This window comes from Neolamprologus multifasciatus, chromosome 20 (genome assembly GCF_963576455.1).
Source record: "Neolamprologus multifasciatus chromosome 20, fNeoMul1.2, whole genome shotgun sequence".
Lineage (NCBI taxonomy): Eukaryota > Metazoa > Chordata > Actinopteri > Cichliformes > Cichlidae > Neolamprologus > Neolamprologus multifasciatus.
This window is the reverse complement of record NC_140458.1, coordinates 5,104,613-5,128,136: the sequence shown is the minus strand read 5'-3', so window position 1 is coordinate 5,128,136 and position 23,524 is coordinate 5,104,613. Positions and strand designations below refer to the sequence as shown.

Below are 23,524 nucleotides of genomic sequence, written 5' to 3'. Positions count from 1 at the left end.
CAGCCTCGCCTCTGTCAGTGCGCCCCAGGGCAGCTGTGGCTACAATGTAGCTTGTCATCCCCAGTGTGTGAATGACTGAATGTAGTGTAAAGCGCTTTGGGGTCCTTAAGGACTAGAAAAGCGCTATAAAGCGCAGGCCATTTACCATTTACCATTTAGTTTTTCTGGCAGAGAGTCGACTGTATGTCCCATAAGAAAAGTAAGTCCTAGGTAGTGATCGTTAGCTCTATAAAAAGATCTTGAAATCCTGCAATCTATTATATTGGTTATCTAATATAACAATCTGATATTGGTTGTGTGGTTTCCTTAGTCTCTGCATACTTGGAATGCTGCAATAACTCTTGGTTTTTATGTCTGTTAATAAAATGCGTGTAACTACATGAACTACACAAGTACAGTCCTATTTAACCAGTTTAATCACCTTCGATTGCCTCGGCTCCATTTCTGAATCATTTTCAGTTTGACAGATCGCTAAGCAACAGCAAATAACACAGAGAAAAAAATTGTAATAACTTAATTGAGACACTTGACTTTTTTGACATACATGTTGAATAGCTTTTCCCACCAGGTGTGTCGTTTTAAGTGGCTGACTACTGAATCGTAGCACACCCAGGTGGTGTTGCACGCTCAGAATCACAGAGGCTTAATGCAGAAGTAATTTTGTCCACCCCCACCTCGTCTGTCATCCTAGCCTTTCAGCCTGGGGGTGTATTCTTCATTGCGCACATGCTCACACGTTCACTCACGTGACATGGAAACTCCGCTCAGACTAAAGGCTTTGTCCACCTACTCACCTGTTCCCACCCATCTTCACCTGTTTAGATGCTTAAGACCAAAATAGAATTGAAAGTAATTGTATTACCATCAAGTAATGGATCTTCAGTCTGGAGTGGCTGTTCGTACTTGTAGGATAGTCCCTGTGGGCGATTCAGTGAGGGTTTGACTGGGTTTGGAAGTGTCAATCTATCATAATGCCCACTCACTTAGGATACACTTGTAACAGCTAGTTGCGTGGTTAATTAAGTCCCTGGCCTCTATAACAACACTGGGTCCTGCCCAAGCTTGATCAGCTGTGTTTCCTATCCACCCTGCCTTCCTAGAAACAGGTGAGACATTTTTGAACGGTGTCTCCTCTAAGGCATTCATGGTTTTGTTTGTCAGCCCTACCAGTGGAAAGTTTAGGGGATAAGTAGAGTTTTTATTTATCTTGAGGGAAAGATGAATACCTGTTGGGATTTCATGCTTATCCATTTTAAAGTTAATTCATTTAGAAGGCGAAAGCTGCACAAACAACAAGAGCTGGTACAGTTGAGGATTATATGGAAAAGTGAGACATTTCCAGTGAAGTGCAAAATGAAACTCCCACGGGTCTTAATCATCTGCCCTTTCCGCACCTGCAAACTCTTTCAGCAGAACTTCCGATGAAACTTTCACAGCGGAAACGGGATGTTACTACACTTCTTTCGCAATGAACGATGAAGTTCACTAGACCAGTGGTCCCCAAGCCCTGGGCCACCAGTACCGGTCCGTGAGTCGTTTGGTAGCGGGCCGCGAGAGTTGAGGCTCGGATGTGAAATTCATAGTTTTCAGGGTTTTATCAGTTTTCAGCGTTATTTTGTTAATCGTTTTTATTGTTAACTTGGTTTCCATGGGTTTTTTTCCCGTGTGTTATGAATAAATTGTATTTCTTTTGGTACTGGCACTGGTTTTATTTTGTCGTATTTATCCGCGACACCTTATAGGCCGGTGAGTGAAATTATTGTCGGACATAAACTGGTCTGTGGTGCAAAAAAGGTTGGGGGCTGCTGCACTAGACCACTGAAGAACGCAAAGGTTTATCTGAAGATCAGTGAGGAGAAGAAAACTCTGGTAAGATCTGAAGCACTCACCAAAACCATCTGACAATGAACCGTCCAGGAACAGTGGCACAGATGAAAACAAAGAAAACAATTCTCTAACAACACTAAAGACTGGACAGGAGGGACATTAACAGAAATTCACCTAACACCCAAAACCTGGAGTAAACTGGTGTCCTCTTTGTAAAATCTGGATATTTAATATCAAAAGGATTCATTGGTGTGGAATCAAGAATATTTGTACCATATTTCAATGCATGTATATAGATGATATTTAGGATGAGGCAGACAATTATAGTGCCAATAGGAAGTTATGGGATCAAATATGTTGCCAGTTTGACACGATGGATATTCAGTACCAAATTTCATGGCAGTCACCAATAATTGCTGCGATATTTTTCAAAAAAAAAAAAATTGATAACCTCTTGGTACTGCCAGAGAAAACCTCAGAAGATGACCAAAGACTTCATTATACAGTGGCCATGAATGCTTACCCAAACATTATTTGAAATACATCCAGGGTGGACATTATATTACACGTTCACCAAATATGGTAAAATTTGAAAACGACAAAAGAGCATTGGTTACACTAAACTATATATGATGCCTGTGACTCGTGCCGAATAAGTGTCTAAAATCTTGTGCCTTTTGGTCAATGTTCATTAAGAACAAGTTAGTGTTTTGTCCAAAAAATGACCCAGTGGTGTGGTTTAAGAAACGTAAATGATGGAAGCTAAAAGTCTGTATAAATTCAAAGAGGCTGAAGTGGTCCTCTGCAAGGACTTGGTCATTAATACAAACTCTTAAAGATTTGAGAAAGTAAGAGAAACACAATGACAGCAGTGGCTGAGCTGAACAAACAACGGGTGTCAACATTACCACAGTTCCCTGCTTGCCTGCAGCTGTACCTTTGACAACCATTACAAAAGTAATGGTAGACCTCAGCTGCATATTTCTTCATATTTTTTCCCCTGGTTGCACCGCTACAACGATTCAGGGGCTAATACTTGTGTCATAAATACAGTTAGTTGCAGAATGGAGCCAATCACGCAGAGTCTGAAACCCTGCAGTCTTTTGGTTGGTAATGTGAGTCTGTTGTTTATTTCTCAGCATATTAACCCCCATTCTTCTTCTTCTCTGCATGTTTTTTTTTCTTTCTCAGCTTTTGGAGTATGTTGGCAAAGGAAAGAGTATTATGGATGTGGGTTTGGCCCAGGCCCGACAGCCACTCACCACCCGCTGTCATTACTATGAAGTGGAGATAGTCGATGCTGGGGAGAAATGCTACATTGCCCTGGGCTTGGCAAGAAGGGTGAGCTTTCTAAGAAAAGAACAGCTTTTGACATTTTTACACCTACATTCACTGTTTTTTCTTTTTTCTTTGGGGGAGGGGGTGTTCAGCATTTAGCCAACATGCCTATTTTCCACATTGTAATATATTAAAAAGCATAGCTTAATGGTTTCAGAGCATGTGGACTGCGTGAACACGTCTCCCACTGACTTATTCTTGGATTCTACTCACTCATACGCACCCTTTCCGTTCCCCATAGTTCGACAAGTGGTCGAGGTAAAAACATGCTAATGATGGAAAACTTTGACAAAAGCCTGAATTGGGAACTAGGCAGATAATTACCATGTACAAAATGTTCCTCAGGCCCTGTCTTGGGAATGTTGTAATCTTGGCCTGATGGAAGAGCAGCGGCACTCTTGTCCTTTTATAAGTTCTTTCACATACATGCAGATCCCAGTGAATTAAGAAAATAGGATGAGTTGCTAAGCTGGTAAAACTGTTTTTAGATTTTGGAGCATAGTTCAGTAGTAAATGTATTGGTACTGTGCCTTTATAATTGATTTTTATTCCCATTATCCAGCAGTTTGCCCATTCTTTAATGGCCTACTTTGGGGAGATGAAGCACCTTTAAGAGGAAAATACAATTAACGAAATTTTAACACTCTCGTTTGAACCCCTATTTCTTTTTCCAAAGTATGCACATGCGGTTCCAATTTCAGCATTAGCACCGCCACCTCGAGTGCTGGCCGGCTTTAAAGAACGAAACAGGCAGAATATAGTGAAACTGATAGACAAGAGATGCTGAAATTGAATAAATCTACGATCAATATGTCAAGACCTTTCAATACACACCTGCAGAGATTTAAAATAAAAGGTGTAATAGGTTCAAGAGAGTTGTTTTAACCCTCCTCATGAAAGACAAGATTAAACTCCGATGACTCAGGAACTATTTCTTCATCTATGTGGGTTAATGATTTGTGAGTTTTTTCCCACCCTTTTAAGTGTAGCCTTGAGTGTTATGGATGTGAAATATTAGTACGTGCCAAAGCCAAGGCCTACAGAGAGCTGCCAGCACTGTCTCTCCCAGGGTCAAAACTCGGCTCCTTTTAATAACAAAAACAAAAGATGAAACTTCTATAACATCTTTCAAGGTTTCACAGGGAATTTATATAGAAGAGAAACGAGGGGATGCATAGGTCACCTTACTGGATGACGGGAAGATATAGAGCTATACAGATGTATAGGAGAAGGTGAGTGGAAAAAATAGACTTGGACAGCATATGCGTGCTCCACTTACACGTTTCCTTCGTAGCTATGGAATTCTTTAAAATGGGCAAATAAATAAAATGGTTTAAATGGACTACGTTGTGATATTAGCAGAGTTTCTGCACATGTACTGCAAGCCTATCAGCCTGCCGGGTGAAAGCATTGGGGAATTTTATAAGTTAAAGATATTTTTTTAGACACAAGCTGCAACTATTTGTTTAGTTGGTCTGTCTTATGGCCTACTGTTACTGTTAAGCTGTTGTTTACTCACAAAAGAAAGGCATAGGACAACTCGAAAGAAGTTAAAAAGTTGATTACATGACTCAGTTGTTTATCCAGTGCCTTTCCTTAATGATATTTCAACCAAAGGCATCAGGTATGCAGTGTAAGACAATGGGTAAAATGCCTTAAATCTACATTCTTTGTAATCTCCAGCAGGGGGGAAGATCATAAAAATGATATTTTCTCCATGACCTCTTTAAACACTTTTCTGATGGGTTTATAGTTACTGAACATGATGCTCATTTTGTAAATTATGATCTCCAGTAGAGTGTAAAAGAGGGATAAAGCGGGGTATGTGTTAGGTCGGGCCTGCCTTGTGACTGGAAAGGTAAGAGCGTGGAGTTTATTGCTTTCATTCATTTGTTTCACAATCAGTGCATTAAGTAGTTCTGTAACAGTTTCTACAATACTCAGTGAAAGTAACTAATGTTTTGATCCAAGGAGTAACAAAATAATTTTCATTTTAGTAGCGTTTCAGAATCCACAAATGATGATAAGAACTCTTTTTTGTTTCAGACAACACTGATTTTGCAACAAATACACATGTCAAAAATGTTAGTTGACATTATTGTTATATTTTCAGAATTATTTTATATGCAGAAAAAGATAAAACCAGACAAATGTCGGGTTTCACACATGTAAGTAAACACATACAGACAGTGCTGGGTGAGGAAGCGGTTGAGCGGCGATTACTTAAGCCAGTTTGCTTGGTTTCAGGTTCCCTCACCTTTTTTAAAATGGCTGCATTACTTTTGTTTGTTGGGTTTAATCAGGGTTTTTGGTGTAAAAGCTTTAAGCCTAAGTTCAGGGGCGATGCCAAAGCAGCTTTTCCCTTTTTAATACACGTTACGGTATCAACAGCAGCCCCAAGAATCCTGTATTATCCATTATTATGACTTTTACTTGAGCATCACTATCTGATCAGATTTTCAAAATACCCCTGAAGCTAATAACATTCCTATTAGCCTGCGTTGCACTCTGTGTTAAATGCAAATTAGTGAAAGTTAGCATGCAAATGTGCTAAACAAGCACACGTTGGCTCAAAAATGAAGCAAGCATGGAAGTGCCAAAAACTGCAGTTCCTCCAGTGGCCACTGAAGGATGGCTCCAAAAGTGAACCAGTCTCCGTAGACTCATATGTTTATAGCCTGGCATTTCTCGCCTTTTTAAACCTTATTAAGCGTTAAGTTTAGGGAATTTTTTTAAGCTTTAAAAAAACATTTAACAGATCAAAAGAAAAGACGAAAAAGGAGGCGGGGGTGGAGTAAATTTTTCAATCCCCTAAGCCACTATTGCCAGTTTCCTGCAAAAGGGAAAGTCTGAAGAATTTGGGCTATGTGATTATGTCTGAGTTCTTTGTGTGTAAAGTAAATGCTGTTGTTTAGCGTGTTTCATAATCTAAGATCTGTTTTGACCCCGCTGCCATTCCTAGACCTGTCATGACCCCCTCGCTTTCTCTCTCATTCCTCTGAAGACGGAAAATAAGGGTCTTTATGAATGTACAGCATGCATACGCTTGGTAGCACAGTTGTTTTTCATCCGGTACACACAGCGGTTGCTAGGCTGTGGGACAAAGAGATCTAGGATTAATTATGGGGTGGAAGAGTGTAGAGAGTAGATGGCAAGGTGGGGAAGCTAGGTAAAACGTCAAGAGCTAGAAAAATCAAGGGAAAGGGAAAAACACAGGTGAAAAAAAAAACGAAGCAGGAAAGCCCTCATGTTTTGAAAAACAAACAACCGCCATCTGCTTAAAATCCTACAAAAAATGACGGTAACCCTGTGGGAGTATAGATGCAGCTGGGAGAGAAAAATGGATATGACAGAGGAGTGAACGGAAAGTATTTGATTGAGTAGCCATCAGTGTTTAAAAAAGACAGATGGTTTTCTCAGTTCACCCTTGACCCGCTTGTATTGAGTCTCTGGTAATGTACAGCAGCCCAGTCATAAAGCTACACACACACAGCAAAGCCTACACGCTCGTACACACAAACAAGAAATAAAACGGTTTCCTCTGTCCTGGTGTGCCCCGGGAACAGATCCTGGGAACAGCGCTCTTCCTTTTCCTCTTGTGATGCAGCAGTCCTTCTAACGGGTTTTTTGTGCTGCTCCAAGAATCTCTTTCTAGCAGGGTCAACTTAGGATAAAACAAAGGATCAGTTACTGCGCCAAGGCCTCTGATCACAACCAGTGCAACAACAGTGTCAGGGATGCTACTTAGTATAAATTCCGCTTTAAAGAGTCATTTATTTATAATGCAACAATGCTAAAACAATCACTACTTACACTTTCTAAAACTTGACTATTTTATGCTTTCATAAATCTACTACTTATCTGGGTCTAAGCTGTGGCCACCCAACTTTTCCGATGGGACAACAAGGCATTGCTAAGCCAGCCAAGCTCCGCCATCTCACAGCATCTTCTGGGTTTGCTGTGGGGTCTCCTCCAAGTTCAACATGCCCAAAACACCTCAACAAAGAGTTGCACAGGATGCATCCTCGGCAGCTTGACTCTGAGTCCCTCCTCACTGAACAGGTTCCTCACCCTATCTCTAAGGCTGAGCCTAGACAGCCTTGGGAGGAATCTCATTTCTACTACTTTTATCCAAGATCTCATTCTTTCGGTCACTACCCGCAGTGTTTGGCTTTAGTTGAGGGTTGAAGTGTAAATTGAAAGCTTCACTTTCACTCTCAGCTCTCTCTTTACAACAGCAGATCAGTACAGCGTCCACGTCAACACAGATGACAATCCATCTTCAGTCTCCTGCTCTACTTTCCCCTTTCTCGTAAACAAGTCTCAGAAATACTGGGCAGCAGCTCCTTCATGAATGTGGATTAAACGGTGTATCTTTTGGGTTTTGGACGGTGCCTAGATGGAAAAAGATGTAAATGATGTCTGAAGATGTTGACTTGAACTATGAAAAGGTATTATTTAAAATGGATACATGAAGAACATCATATTCTTTCAGTCTGTCCTTTTCTTTTGTACATTGGCATGTGGAATAGTTTCTTGGCATGGACAGAAGCAGGAAGCTCTTAGGCTGGGAGTCAGCTGGTTGATGAGCAGTGTAAGTTGGATAACTAAAGCAGAAAGACGTGGAAGGCGTCAGAGCAGAACTGAACATAAAGACGAGTATAAATACAAGTTGAGAAGCAGGTTGTAAACCCAACAAATGGTACACATAAAACCCAAACTGGAACTTCTTTATGAAAACCGCTGTATGAAAGCTTTTTAAAAAAATCTTCTTATAACAGCACAGTGATTGCAAGCTGTACCAACATGAGCAGTTTGACTTTGAACGCATGAAACTGCATTAGGTAGTACAGAAGTGATGGCTCCTGAAAGTGGGCCTATGTGGATACTCCACTAAAAATCACTAACTAACTTATGAACATTTCTGATAATAAGACAATAACTGCTCTAAGTGACCCCAAACTTTTAATGCAGTAGTCTAAAACATAGCTTTTCAAACTTTGTCCCCAAGGTAAACCAGAAGGCAAGTCTGAATGCATTTCTGCAGAACACTTCCTCTGTTATCTGTGTAGTGGCACACCGGGAGCTCTGATTGTATTGACAAATAAAGGTGCTTTTAAGTACGATATCTGTAATTTATTTGCTTTGCTATAAGCTCCACTAACATATAATTCTGTCCCCTTATCAGCTGCTTTCACACAAACCAACAGTTCTGCTGCCTCCGACTTATATCTGGTGTTCTCTTCTCTCAGAGGAGATGTTTTGGTTTCCTGGTGCCTCCTTGGCACCATTTGCAGTAGTTTCCAGTAGTATTTGTAAATAGACTTTTACCTCTACCTCAGTCAGAGGCTTTAGTGTATTGTACTATTTGGTATTTCTTTGGAAAATAGCTATAAATTTTGCGACGCACTCCTGTCTTAAATGAAAAATACGCTGCCACGCTAAACATCAGCTATGCACTCTCTCTGGCGCTCGTTCAATAACAGAGCTAATTTAGCAATTTATCTGATTTCATCTTGCATTTGAACTTGCATCCATAAAAAGTGATGGACATGCCCAAACAAATACACACAGATAGGCTGTTGTTCTCTTCTCTCGAGTCACATCAATGGCTAATGACAGACAGTTGCTGTTATGTGGGCAGCTGGAGGTTTTAGCCTGATGACATGGGGTTAAACAAACAGACCTGCATTAGTTCCCTACACAGCCTGTGTCCAACCCCTATAGGTGAGGCACGTACAAACAGAAATAGTGCTTTCCCTTCCGGCAAACTGTGACTTCTTCACACACGTATGCACGCAAACACTCGTACATGCACATCTGCGGCACTTCATGGCTTGAGTTATATTTTTAGACAGTGCTGTGATATGTCAGTGCGATAGCAGCAGTAGGTGATGGGTATCTGCTTCCACATGGTTTTCCTTTCTGCCCGCACCTTCCCAGTCATACTTTTTCAGACTTGTTTACTCTGCCACAGTGTGGAAATGCAGGCTGCTCTGATAGCAGCTGTGGATCTGATATCGAAGGCTTTTGCTCTTCCATGCTGTGGATTCAAGTCTACCGTTTATTATTCTTTCCAGGAGCTTACAGTTCTTTGCATTGCTCTAGGCAAACAGGGGCAGTGACCATGTTTCAAACGTTTGGGTTTTGTGAGAGTAAACCAGCTGGTTAATTAATCCAGTCATCAATAGAGAAGTGTACATGTGATTAGTGGCACTATCACTTATTGAATACCAAAATTGCAGCACTGCAGAGAGAGTACATATCTATGGATGGTTTCTAACTGGGGGATAAAAACATGTAAGAATGCAAACGCTGTAGGAGAATCGTAACACAGGAAGTTAAATAGTTTATTAATTTAAACTAAAAAGTGCAGTAAACAACTTCTTTTAAATATATCTGTATGTCGTATTCTAGACTGGAGAAACTTGGAGAAGTGGGGCATCCTCAAGAGAATAATGCTTATCTCTTGGCTAAGTTTGAATTATACAAAGGCTGTGACTAAAATCATTCATTTATCACTCATCGCCAAAATGAAGGGGAACTAAACGCTATCAGGCTCTGCTCAGATTGTTTTCTTGGCACAGGTTAAATGTGACACCAAGGTGCAATCCAATAAATAAATGTGAAGCAGGAAATGGGGCGAATACAGCCCACTGTCACGCTAAGAGATCCAGGCTAAAGTTGCATGACCAAACAAAAATTCAGCATTCCTCTAAAGGAAATAAAAATATTCCTATTATCATAGGATTGATTATTTTTTCAATAAATAACATTGCATGTAAAAGGCTTCCAGAATATGGAGTGTTTGGCCAGTTTAACACTGTTTCTGGATAACCAAACATCAACCTTCAGGGCTAAAAAAAAATGATTGGGGAGATGCCAAAAACTGGTTGGTTGAGGCTGACTTCAAAAGCAAATCAATCCACAATGACTCCCATATTAAAACGCTCTTCGTTACATAATGTTATAACTCATACACCTTAATGTGGTCTAGTTTGAGTCTTTAAATGTATTTGTGCTGTTGGTACCTTCTAATAGATTATCTAGAGGGAGCAACCAAAATAAGTTTTTATCTGACTAATACGATTTGATAGAGACTTCCCAATCAGTCTCTAATACAGTTTTTATTGTTAAATTCATCCATTCAGTTGATGGCTACAGTTTACTAACTAATCTTCCAAGCATTAGTTGATCACTCAGCACTCGATCATTCACTGTGGTCCTAAATATGGTCACTTCGAGGTAAAAAAATTGCACTAAAACAATAATTTTCTTTAGGGGTCACCACAGCAAATCATCTGCCTCCATCTCACTCTGTTCCTAGTATCCTCGTCTGTCACACCAACCCTCTGCAAGTCCTCCTTCACTACATCCTTGAAGCCTCTCTATGTTCTTACTCTTTTCTTCTTGCCTGGAAGCTCCCTATTCAACATCCTTTGTCCGCTTTATACCCACTTTCCCTCCTCAGCACGTCCAAACCACCTCAGCCTTGATAACTTTGCCTCTAAACCGCTTGATCTGAGCTGCCCCTCTGATTATAATGAACCCACGGTAGACCCGACCATATTTTAATGCTTTTCAGCATACTTTCTCTATTCCTGGTTGCTGTGTCTTACAGACATGGCTGCAGCTTTTCAGCTGCCAGCCGAACACACACCAACAACTTTCAATTCAATTCAATTCAATTGAGTTTATTTATATAGCGCCAAATCACCACAACAGTCGCCTCAAGGCGCTATATCCGGTCTTTAAGTCTGACGTCATTAGCCATGCCTGGGCCCAAACTCTGCTGCAGGTCCAACAATCGTTGGACCTGATTGAATCGTTGATTGAAGTCCAACGATCACTGCAGCATCACTGAGAGTTAAAAACTGTCTCTTTCCTTTCATCTGTAATAAAATGATCAGCGTTGCTGCTTTACCAGGTGTAACAATTACGTTTAACATCCAGGCATCCACAAAAAACAAATTTATGAAGTTTAACGGAGTTAGAAGTTAGCAGCAGTTAGCTCGCTATAAATATAATATACCATGTTCTGACTGAGAGAGTTCTGAAACAAATTAAAACGTACAGCTCTGCTATCATTTCCAACATAAATGAAGACAGGAAACTAAACAGCAGTGACGTTTGTAGGGTTACTGAAGTTTGGCTAGCTGGTATATAGTGATGTGCTATGTGATCCTCCCGATCACAAGACGAGCTGCCAACTCTTGAGCCACGATCGCCCTAGCTATGTTAGCATAATATAAACAGTGAAGCTGGAGGATGAACGCTAACTTTTTTCCACTCAATAAAAGTTAACGTGAGGGTTCCCGAAGGTTCGGTACATTTGCAATCGCATTGCAGGATGCTGTAAACGGGCTGAAATTCAGTCAGGAGAACAACTGGAAAAATCCATCCACAATACGAGGTTAGTTATCAATATACTGCTTTAAAATGATTAGCGGTAATAAAAACTGAGAGAGGCCGACAGTGATCACTGACTGTTTTTAGGGGCTTGTTGAGATTCAATAGAACAAGATACAAAGCATTAAAACATGTAAAAAACACAAAAGCCTTATTAAACGCAGAGTAGTTTGGGCCCGGAAGCAGGATTCATCACGTCATCACTTAAAGACCGAATATTGTAAGGTAGACCCTACAATAATGAAACAGGCTCAGGGAGGGGCGGGGCCATCTGCTGCGACCGGTTGCGGTGAGAGAAGGAAGACAGGATAAAGACATGCTGTGGAATAGAGCCAGAGATTAATAACAAGTATGATTCAATGCGGAGAGGTCTGTTAACACATGTTGAGTGAGAAAGGTGACTGAAAAGGAAATACTCAATGCATCATGGGAATCCCCCAGCTAATCCCCCCTAAATGACAGACAGAACCCAGTTCAGACTTTAAGCCGGCGAGGCGTGATTGCAGATGCCGCTCAGGTGCGTCCGCCTCCCCTGCAGCGGCACCGCAGACCATTCACTCCACACTGATATGCTCATTTCTAATCCAGTCCATCCTAGCACCTCCAGTGTCACTGTCTCCAAACCATACAACATAGCGCATACAACATTTCATTCTTTCAATGCAAAGTCCAGAAACCAGTGGATGATGTCACAGTGGCTACATCTATTTTTCATATGCAGTCTATGTGGATGACATCAGTTGAGGTTGCCTTTTTTGTGCACGTGTATGTGCAAACTTTTCCACATGTCAAAGGTTTTTGATTATAAACCAAAGTGTTGGATTAATTAAATCTTTGACCTAACCTAGCCACCTGAGTTCACAAAGATGACAAATGTCTTCATTGAATTTCCTGATAATCCATCCAACAGCTGTTGAGACTTTTTACTCTAAATAGTATAATTTTTTTTATCCCGTGCGGATAATTTTCATCGATGAATAAAATGTGTGGTAGTCTAGCCAATAGGCATTATTAAATCAGAGTTAGTTAAATCAGTAGGTTGTGGAAGGGACACCATATTTATTTTGATGGATGCAATACACTGAGGACATGTTTTGAATTAGAAATGATGGACACAACAATTACCACAAAGACATCTATGAGAACAAGCATTTAATGGTTGATCCATTTATCAGACACATGTCTGCGGTTTGCATTCGAAACTCTAAATCTTCCCCTTATTTGCTTAGCTGTTCCTAATAGGTCCTTATTTTAGAAATCACTGATCAGGCTCATCAATCAGGGAGAAAACACCCAGACGTTCCTTTCCTTCTCGGGGAACCCACATGCCAGTCAGCTGGAGGAATCCTCAGGCTTGTGGTTGAGACGAGGGGGAAGAGGAGCAGACTTGGCGGATCAAGGGGTTTCAGGCTTGGAGCGGTAGCTGCATTCCTCCATGTCTCTCTCTTCTTCTGCTGATGTCTCACTCTCGTCTTCTCTCGCTTTCCCCCCCTCCATCCATCTCCATTTCCTGTTCCTCCAGCCCCAATGGGGTTGTCAGATGGGATCGTTGATGTCTCCCTGATGTCGTGGCCTCCGAATGCCTGTCCTGGCCAAGCTGTCTGTCTGCACTGTCCCCGTTGTTCACCTCTCATCCCACACAGGTGCTAATAGTAATAATTTCATCTGGCTTATATTGCTTTGGGTAATGTATTACCTATTCAGTCTGCATCAGTCATCAGTCAGAGCCTGTTTGAATAAAAGCACAGCTCCCTTCACAGCGTCTTGCTAAAGGCTGATTTGTTTTTCTTTTCTTGACGTCATCCTGGTCATATTTGGATTTCTTTGACAAGATGAAAATGAAAGGTCTTCAGGTTGCCTTTTGTGTGTTAATACTATATGAAAAGAAGTGCAGTGGGAAGAATTTACTTTAGGGGAAAAGAGAGGATGTACAAGTAAGCATTTAGAAGATGTTGGCCACCGAGAGATAAAAGAAAACCATAATGTCATTGTGGCTCTTTTCTCTCTTGCTCAGTAGTGTGTTTCTACAGTAATGGATGTGCAGCCTAGAAAACAGATAAAAATTTTTAGTAATTACCTCTGAGTCATTCTGTGATCTTATCCAAAAGTTGGCCTGATAGTTATTACCGTTGGCATGGTGAAACCTGGAGAAAGGCGCACACACTGTACATGCAGACAGATGGAAAGAGAGAGAGAGAACACAACACACCCTCAGCAGACGCTGACAGGTATCCAAAACAGATGATCCTCACACCCATTAGCATGTTAACATGGATAAAGAACCCATTTCAAACTCCTCTGGAAATCTGAAGGCTGGCTTTGCAGAGCTGCCTAGATCTAAATCTGCCACTGTGCGAGACGTGCACGCTACCTGCCAGCCTGTTTAGCATAAATGAATTATAAATGGACATAAAAAACTAGGATTTGCAGCCTATTAAATCATTTTAACCTTGTTATTATAAAGTGAAATCAGACATTTTTTTTCTGTCTTGGTGAGAGACGAAGCTTCACATCCAGCTCAGTCTGAGTGGAGCTGCTGTTTCGACACAGGATGGAGCCGGTGAAGCTGTGGCTGAATGCCATTGAAAAACTCCTATTTGAGAAACATATACCAGTTCTGATGTGTTCATGCCATAGATGATATATAAAAATAGATGAGTGGAAACTCTGCATTTACGACGCCAAGTCCTTAAGCACGCCTTCTGTCTAATGACCAGCAGGAGGCGACTCTTCTAGCTTGAAAAAGAAGCCCAGTTGGGTAGAATTGGGAAAACAACCCTTGGTTCTGCTCCTCTTTGGCCTCTGCACACACTTTCCTGTTGAATTATAGTCTCATTTGTTACTTTGAAGTCTTACTTAAAACAACATGATGTTTAGTGTTTTTAAATGTAATGAGGCATGAAAAAAGCCGGACAAAGACGCAGACTAACAGCCCCAGCTACGCACAAAAACAGCAGAGCATTCATGCAGTCAAGAACAACTGGACTCTTCAATATTTCCAATGTTTATCATTGTCTCTGCTGTCTGACAAAGTATGACCAAAAATGGGTTTTGTCGAGCAGTTTCCGGAGCATAAATGGCAAATAAACTACGCACTGTTTTACCTCAAACCCTTATTGAACAAACCTCTCAGCTCTGAGGGGCATTGGAGGCATTTCTGTCATTGGCCCATGGCGATAGCAGTATCTAGGTGGTGACTGATCAGCGGCTGCTTTTAAACCGAGTGATGTTTCCCCCCCCCCAGAAGTTTCATTGTTTGAGTTAAGTGAGCTACAATAATTCAAAGAACGGAGACAGTTTGACATTTTCAAGTTAAGAATTCATAGATAATTACCAGATGGATAGATTAAATCTGTTTTTTGCTTGGTAATGTAAAAGTTTGGAGATTTTAGGATATTAAAAAATAAACCATTTTAGATTTTGATGTTAAAATTGATCCACTTTAGAGTCACGTTTACAAAGGAGGTAATCATACCTTATACAGTCTAGAGCAGCGGTCCCCAACCACCGGGCCTCGGACCCGTACCGGTCCGTGAGTCGTTTGGTACCGGGCCGCGAGAGTTGAGGCTCAGGTGTGAAATGTATGGTTTTCTGGGTTTTTATCGGTTTTCAGCGTTATTTTGTTATCGTTTTTATCGTTCGGTTTTTCTGGGTCTTTTCACGTGTGTTATGAATAAATTTTCTTTTTTTCGGTACCGATACTAGTTTTATTTTGTTGTATTTATCCACGACACCTTAAAGGCCGTCCGTGAAAATAATGTCGGGCATAAACTGGTCCGTGGCGCAAAAAAGGTTGGAGACCGCTGGTCTAGAGTTTGTAGTCAAAGCTTAAGTTCTGAGATGCAAATTCTTATCCTAGCAGGTGATGAGGCCAGCAGGACTTCTTTTAACAGGCTCAGCCCATGAGTCTGTTTTACCTTTATTACTTTGAAGTCTGTGTATCTGTTTTTCTGATTGCTTGAAACTCCAACTGTCAAAAAAACCTTGTGTTTATGTCGATGGGAAGCTGTTTGTGCCGTTCATTAGCTCGTCTGTTAATCTGTTATCTGTTAATCACTGAAGCTACCTGGTGCAGATATCTATTGTGACCTATGTCTGTGTTTGTGCAGGACTACCCCAAGAACAGACATCCGGGGTGGAGCCGAGGATCAGTGGCCTACCATGCAGGTGAGAGATTTTAACTCAGTTTCCTCTTTTTTTCTTGTTTCCCCTTAAAGGGTTGGGTTTCACAGAAGAAGTCATGTGTTGATTGTTTTTCTTGTTTTTTCCTCTCGGTGTGGAATTACCCCCGTAGTCATGTTTCAGTGGAATACATAAATTGGATTTACTTCCTCTGAAGCATCTTTTGCTGCCTTTAGACGCCAACATCACAGAGGGCCGACTCGGCTTAATGTTGAAGGTGCCTAACACAAACAGAGATCAAGGAGGATTGTAGACACAAAGGCTGATAAAACATACGGTGACAGCATCAGAGAGATAAAACGGACCAAATCTCTCTTTATCTGCGTTTCTGTGGGAGTTCGGTCAACTTTATAAGTGATGAACCAAAACCCGAGTTTAGTTAAAGTTGTCTTTATCTCCCTTTGCTTCCACACACACGTTCGGTCTTGATTGTTTGTGACGACAAGCCTGTGAACATTATCTATCCAGGCATCTGCACAAACCCCTACAGTTCCCATTCCAGGCCTCAGCACCCCTCACTAACAGCGCTAAGAGATTAGCTATCAAACGCTTGTGCCGTGATATGGGAATAGAAGCTGCTAGGTAGGTGGTTGTTATTACTTGGTGAAGCTACTGTGGGTAGCCAGCTCTTTATCTGAAAATCCAGTGTCACAATTCAGATCTTGTTAGTCCTTATCTGACCAAAGCAGTTAGGAGCTAGCTGGCTTTTATCTGCTTTATTTTGTTCTGAAGCATCCCATTGTTATTCTTTCTCAAAGCGGGTTTCTGCTGCTCTTATTCTGAATGATTCACCATAACACACTATAAATGTCACTTTCCGTTCATGTTTTTCCACCACAAAAAGGGTAGGATTTTATTTTTAGAGGAATGTTTATATACTTTATTCCATTTGACCTCCAAATAAGCTATCAAAACACATTTTCTTGTTCAGTCCGCACATTCCATTTATGTTTTGAGTTAATGTTTATAATCTTAAATCCCCATATCCCTTTGCAGATTCCATTTGTACTTAGGATTTATTAATAATAATAACAGTTGATGCTACGCATCCTGCCGGGGTCTGTGGATGATGCCTCATTGCTGAGTGACAGACGAGGCCTGTCTTTCACAGAGGCTCACTGTGCCAGTCCCAGAGGTCTCGCGCTGCGGTCTGCCTGGTTTGGCTGCTGTGCATTGAATACCACAGCAATGTGCACGCCCCAGTAGAGCTCGCATTAATCTTATTTGTTACAGACTAAAATGATGCATGTGGTTTTCCACGCTGTGCATATGAGGTTTGCTTTCCATGCTTCGGTTAATGTGTAGACTCTGATCCAGCAATTCAAAATCAACAGTCGGAGCCTTTTCTTCATGTCTCCACGCATCCAGGATTTTCACTGAAAGGCTCGTCAGTCTCAAGAATTGTACATGGATGCGCTTTAGCAGGGTGACAAAAGTAAAAAAGCAATACTTTTTAGAGTACGTTGACGGTTTTCAATCATTTTGTTTCTAAGGGATACCAAACTACTCTTACTAGCATTCTTTGCTAAATGTGAGACATAAAGCTGCAAATGTTTGACCTTCATCCTCACGCTCTAGTTGTTTGTGGTCTGCCTTTCTTCCTCTTCCTGATTGTGTCCATCTCAGGGCACACTTTTGGTCTGAAGATGTTGCATATTCAGTGAAGACACCCATTGCAGAAGACCTTGATTGGTTGGTAGAACCTCACATCGCTGTTGTAGAGGCTTATATTTGTGTTCTATGTAAGCTGTCTAGATTTCCAAATGGAGCTGAGCCTTCTGAAAGCATCCTGTGCTTTATCTAACCTATCCTCGATAATAAGTTCCACCTTAAAGTTCAGGGTACACCTGTATTCATACGTGAACAGTTCTTCCTTTAACTGTCAGATGACACGTTACAACAGCCTGACTTGTGTGTGTGTGTGTCTGCTTCAGCATATGCCACACTACGATCAACTTATTAAACTCATAGTTTTGTCTCAGTTTCAGATCAAGTGATCATGTAAAGAGATGTTTGGTTTCCTGTTGTCCTTTTCCAACATCGGAGTACTGGTGGCCAATGCAGGGCCTATTGCATACATTGCCGTTTTTCATTGGACATTGGCTGCTTGTCCACTCATTTCAGTTCAGCCCTGACCATTTTCAGAGGAGTTTTTTTCGCCTTTGTTAAGCAACCTAACACTGAACTATGAATAATACATAAAAAACAAAATATTAAACATAAAAATGCATCCAGCTTTGTGGAGTCACCCGTATTGTGTATTCACATAACAGCTTGACAACTTAGGAAAGAGCAACTTTTAAATTGTATCTTTTGGCACTTTTCTACTAACAGCCTGTCACAAAAAACAGAATTTGCTCCAATTTCTTTTGTTGAATCTATGAAAAATGCCAAAGATAACCAAAGTTTTACGGGCATAAAATAGTATTTTTGCAACAACAAGGTGATTTCCAAAGGGCTGTTAGCTGGAAACTTGGCATATCTCAGAATGTGTGCAAATTAAAGAAACCGGAGAAGTGGAAGACCTAAAAAAAAAAACCTATCTACAGCAGATTAACAACAGTATCTGAAAGTCATGAAATAAGAAAACAATCCAGCAAATATCTGACATAGGACCAAATATACATCAGTTGTTCCCTGCTTTGCTTGCTCATAGGGGGTCATATGATTGTTGGGTTTTTCGCTGTACCTATGAAGCGCCTTGAGGCCACTTTTGTTGTGATTTGGCGCTATATAAATAAAATTGAATTTAATTGAATTGAACTTTTTACTGTAACCTCATCAGAAATGGTCTCAGTGAAATGGTGACTGTAAAGAAGCTTTTCCCAACGAAGGGAAACGGGCCAAATTACGCAAGAATTGCCCTGAAAATCAGTGGTGATGGAGGCTTTGTCGTGGTTTGGGGCTGCATTTCTCAGTGATGTTCGGGGCCTTGTCAGAACAGTAGTTGTGAATGTAGAAAAGTACTGTCAGATTTCGATCCACCATTCAGTGCCATCTAGAAATTATTGTTTACTGCCAGTGCAGTAAAAGCATAACTGTGTAGAAAAACACACAATGTAACATCATCAGTCATGGATTCGCCTCTCCAGAGCCCGGACCTCAACATTATTAAAGCAGTGTGAGATCATCTGGACAAAGGACAGAACAAAAGGCAGCCAGCATCCAAAAAGGAGCTTTGAATGTCCTCCAAGACTGCAGAACTATTTACGAGGGCTACTTAATGCATGAATTTAAACATTATCCATATAAATATAGCATTCAAGTGTAATTAAGAATCACTTAAGTTTTAATTACATTTTCCTTTAATGAAATCACTTTTTAAATGCTTTGCATAGCTTTGCACTCGTGCAGTGTTAGATTAGTATGAACAGTCTGTCAGAATGTACAGAACATGGCTACAGCTGAGTGGATACATACTGTATCAGTTTACTCTGACAAAGCCGACACACTTATCTACATCAAAGTGCTGCAGAACAACACTGGTTTGCACAGCTATCATCTGCTTTTTTTCCACCTTGCTTATTTAACCCTTTAAGACCTACGATAGAACCAAGTCCGCCAGAGCTTATATTATATTTTTACATGCTGTGGAGCCATTTTTGGGAGCATTTCAAGTTGCTATACATAAATACAACCATTATAGCCCACATTTTAATAATATGTCTGCATTAAGTGCATAGTAATTACATAAATTGCAAAAAAGTGCAATAAACTACAAAAAAATTGAAAACATAAACATATATTTCTAGTTAGAGAAATTTAAGAGGCTTATCCCTCAAAACTGTAAATACAAAAAAGTTGCACAAAATCGTTTCCTACCACAGGAAATTTATTTTGAGTGTCTTCATAGTTTTATTTTTTAAATACACCAATTTTTATATACTGCAGGAAAAACGAAAATAAATATTATAATGCATTTTTGCAAAAAAACAGCATGTGCATCAACATAAACTATTTCCAGCAGTGCAATTTGACTTCTAAGCATCCCAGAAACGACACAGAAAGTCATAAAGTCAAACATAACTTTTAAAAGCACCAGTATAGGTTCATGAGGCCCTGAAGGTAAAAAACTACATTTCCGTGTCATGACGTCACTTCCGGTTTCGGGCAGGTAATGGTGGACATGCGATAGTTCGCGCTGACGTCTATTCCAACGTAGGAAGTGTTACGAACAGCTGATCGGATCAGCAAAGTGTGTTTCTGGAATATTGTGTTTTTCTTGCTGCAAGTGCTTTTTATGCAATTTTTGCAAAGCTATATGTGGAAGGAAACCGTGACCTAGCACAAGCTGATGGCATGAGATGTAAGTACAACTCCTCTGGTTTCATATGCAAAAAAAAATATTGCGCTAGCTTATGTGGTTGCAGTGCTACCGGGATTTAAAAATAGTTACGCAAAACGGAGCGTGCCCGCTCCGACCGGCTTTAAAGGGTAAAAACTTCCTGTCACAGAAAGAAGGCAGGGGTTGCTGTAGTTGCATGTTTCATTGTAACATAAAAAAACAGAGAAACAACTGTTAACTTGTGGTGTACATTACAAAAAAACAACAACCAATAATTAGTTTAAGGCCTAGTAACGTTTTAATTGTCTAGTTACTCGTCACACGTGTCTTTGCTTTTAATCGAGGGTTGTTTTCATCTTTACGTTTCTTTATTACCATTGGACTGCTGGAGCATTGTTCTGAGATAAATTAAAGACTTTTTTGTGAGATCATTTTATATTCTTAGCATTTTTTTGTAGATCTCTTGGTTTGATATTGAATTTGAGTTTGTAGCGGGCAAGAAGGATGAAGGTCTAACAAAATAGGGTCTGCTCAGTTCCACAGAAGGGCATGTTTCTGCACAGAGGTGTGTCTGTTATTTTATGGTTGTGTTTTTGTATTAGCCCTCAGTACCTGAACCAGCAAATATCTGCCAAGTTGTTCTTGGCAGGTCTTGGCTCCAAATAAACACTTAAAGCTGATATCTATACTTTGATCGGTGCTGTTTTTCTCCGCATTGGCAGTACAGGAGTTTATCATTAGCTATTAAGAAGAAGGTAACGCAGTAGATTGTGTGATTTACAGGAAAAATGGCAAATTGCATCACACAGGGTGACATTTGTCCTTTTTGTATAAACTTTTACAAACAATTTGTCACCAGAGCTCTGTTTCTTTTGGCCTGATTTATGGTACATTGCGGTGGACACGCAATCAGTGCTGAGCTGCATCACATTTGATGCGTATTATTGACTTTTGAGGCTGTTATTTTAGTCCTGATAAGTTCCAGGTATTTACACAAACTGTATTTCCAACAATATCACTGCTTCTTTGTACAGCTTGTATAGTCTGAGAGATCTTTGCCCGACGCTGGTGTTACAACGAGTGTTTGCATTGGAATTTTGCCCAGTGTGGACCTCCATCCTTCGTGCTTGCTCCACACATTAATGGGCCATGAGGTCCCTGTGCTGTTGGTCCCTGTGGGCCCTGTCAGGAGTAACCAGCCATCCAACCAGTGAGTGCTCCTCAGCAAGCCTCATTAACCCTATCAACCCCCCGCCCCAAACACACACACACACACACCCCTCTTCCAAACACCCCTCCATCAGTGACTCACACGTGCTATGACTCAACACCCGCAGCTGAAAGTTGCGCCCGACCACCACAACCACCATCCATCCCGCTCAACCACGCCGACCAAGATAATAGGGCTCAGTCTAACTTCAGTGACAGGGTTTAATCTGATTCAAGCTCAAGTTCTGCGAAAACAATTATTCAATAGCAACTTGTTACGTAAGGGAGATAATATCACCCTCTTACCTTGGGACAGATTTGATTTGGATGGCATTGTCTGTACCACTTAGGGGCACAAAGAGAGGCTGAATCTAGGCTTTGTGGCTATAATTCATTTCAGTTCATTTCAATTTATATTGTGCCAAATCACAACAACTGTTGCCTCCAGACGCTTTACATTGTAAGGTAAACGCCATACAATAATACAGAGAAAATGCTAAACCACACAGTGGAATTCATTTGCAATAATTTATCTGACATATTTATAATGTTACGACCCGAATCTGCTAGGGTTCAGAGGGGGTAAAAACAAAAGAGAGTCTCACTGGGGAAGATTGGAGTCGGAAAAGTTTTTTTAAAAGAAAAACCTCAGCGAACTGAAAAATAATAGCGGCACTGACTACAAACAACCAACCAATACAAAGCAAAACAAGGGGGACGTAATAATAATAATATATATTCTGATTCTGCTGTTCCAGCTTCATAATTTTATTCTTGGACTCTCTTAGAGTAGTAAAGTAACAAATCACATTTCAAAATAATCCTTATCCTCGACCTCGGTGCAGCCCGTCAGGCAGAATGTCGATGCTTCAACTACAACGGGTGTACCTGAAGTGTGTGGGAGTATAATTGCTGGTATAGTCATCATCAGGAACAATAAAGACTCACTCATAAGACAAGCTAGCCAAGGCTTGATTAGCAGTTAAGTTGGACTAGTTAGCTCCCTCTTACTAACTTTGTTCATATAGAGCAGGCTTATTACTAAAGCAAAGATCAATGCCTCTTAGATTTTGATGCTGAGCTACACAAAAAAGCCCACCTCTCTCCCATGATATTTTCATAATGTGATGTGATTGGCTGAACTTTTTAGTGTGAGCAGTGCAAGCATAGTGTATGACATCACTCCATTCACACCGACTGAGAAGTGAGAGCACTAAAGCCTGAATAATGTACATTTAGAGGTTGACTGAATTCCTCCTATTTGAAAGAAGCTGTTTTAGCTCATGCTCCTTTAACTCTTTCCCCCATAAAGACAACATTTTATGACCTCCCTTGCACCCGTAATGACAAGGTTTTATCCTCAGCATATATTGATAAAGACATGGTTTTCACGACAACTAGGATAGTTTCCAGGCTTTTCCAAAGGTCGCTGCATAGATCGAGACAACCCTCACTAACCAGACTGAGTCATTTTGTTCAATTACCAGGCCTGAAATATATCAGAAAACATAAGAGAATGGGACACAATAGAGAACAAAATAGTTCTTAGTGCTTGGAAGTAGTGCAAACAAAAAAACTTGGTCTACATAGAGTCTGTTTGTGATTGGCCAAAGTGATGGGGGTTACTCATACCATGGCTCGGATTGGTGAGGTAGGTGAGCAGGGGTGGGGTGTTGGGGGAGAGTGTTTAATGGCATTCTGAATGGCCCAACGACAGAAGCTGTTTGTGAGATAAATAAAGAAAAGAAAAATAAGACAAAAAAGTCAATTTTACAAAAAAATTGTATGTGTCTAAACGTAGGACAATAACATTTTTAGGCTCATCAGAGATGGTTGAACAGATAATCCTCTAAAAACTTTGATGATTTGAGATGGAATGACCCCATTAAATATTAGGGAGAACCCATCTGTGAGATCATAGAGATCCAAGACCAGAATACTACCTGAAAACTAGAGGTGGGAATCACCATACATCCCACAATACGATATTATCACAATACTTAACGCACGATACGATATTATTGCAATTTTTTAAAATATTTTGCGATATTCAGATTTTGTACATAAAGGTAAACTTTATCAATATTCATTTTATCTAATATCAAAGTCTCACACTCAGTCTTTCTCTCATTTCAATTTTATTGTTGACAAACTGAACAGTTTGTATTACAGTTTAGTCCAACTTAACTGAATGTAACCATCTGGTACAATTATAGCTATTCTGAACTATGCAGTTTATGAAAACTATGCAGCCCATTCAACAACTGAAGAATT

At 40.5% G+C, this 23,524-nt stretch overlaps 1 protein-coding gene and 1 long non-coding RNA gene across 4 annotated transcripts in view; both read left to right on the top strand.

Annotated features, from left to right (window-relative positions):
* The window catches only part of LOC146494184 (uncharacterized), a 191,133-nt gene that overhangs the window by 129,876 nt on the left and 37,733 nt on the right, over nt 1–23,524 (top strand). The gene's annotated exons all lie outside the window — the stretch shown is intronic.
* The window catches only part of spryd3 (SPRY domain containing 3), a 73,251-nt gene that overhangs the window by 31,016 nt on the left and 18,711 nt on the right, over nt 1–23,524 (top strand). For 2 of the 3 annotated variants that reach the window (XM_085147367.1, XM_085147368.1), the window contains exons 7-8: nt 3,019–3,168; nt 15,684–15,741. In XM_085147367.1, the coding sequence (XP_085003493.1) occupies nt 3,019–3,168; nt 15,684–15,741 (208 nt within the window). The remainder of the gene's footprint in view (nt 1–3,018; nt 3,169–15,683; nt 15,742–23,524) is intronic. The other variant, XM_085147369.1, reaches the window with a different exon arrangement.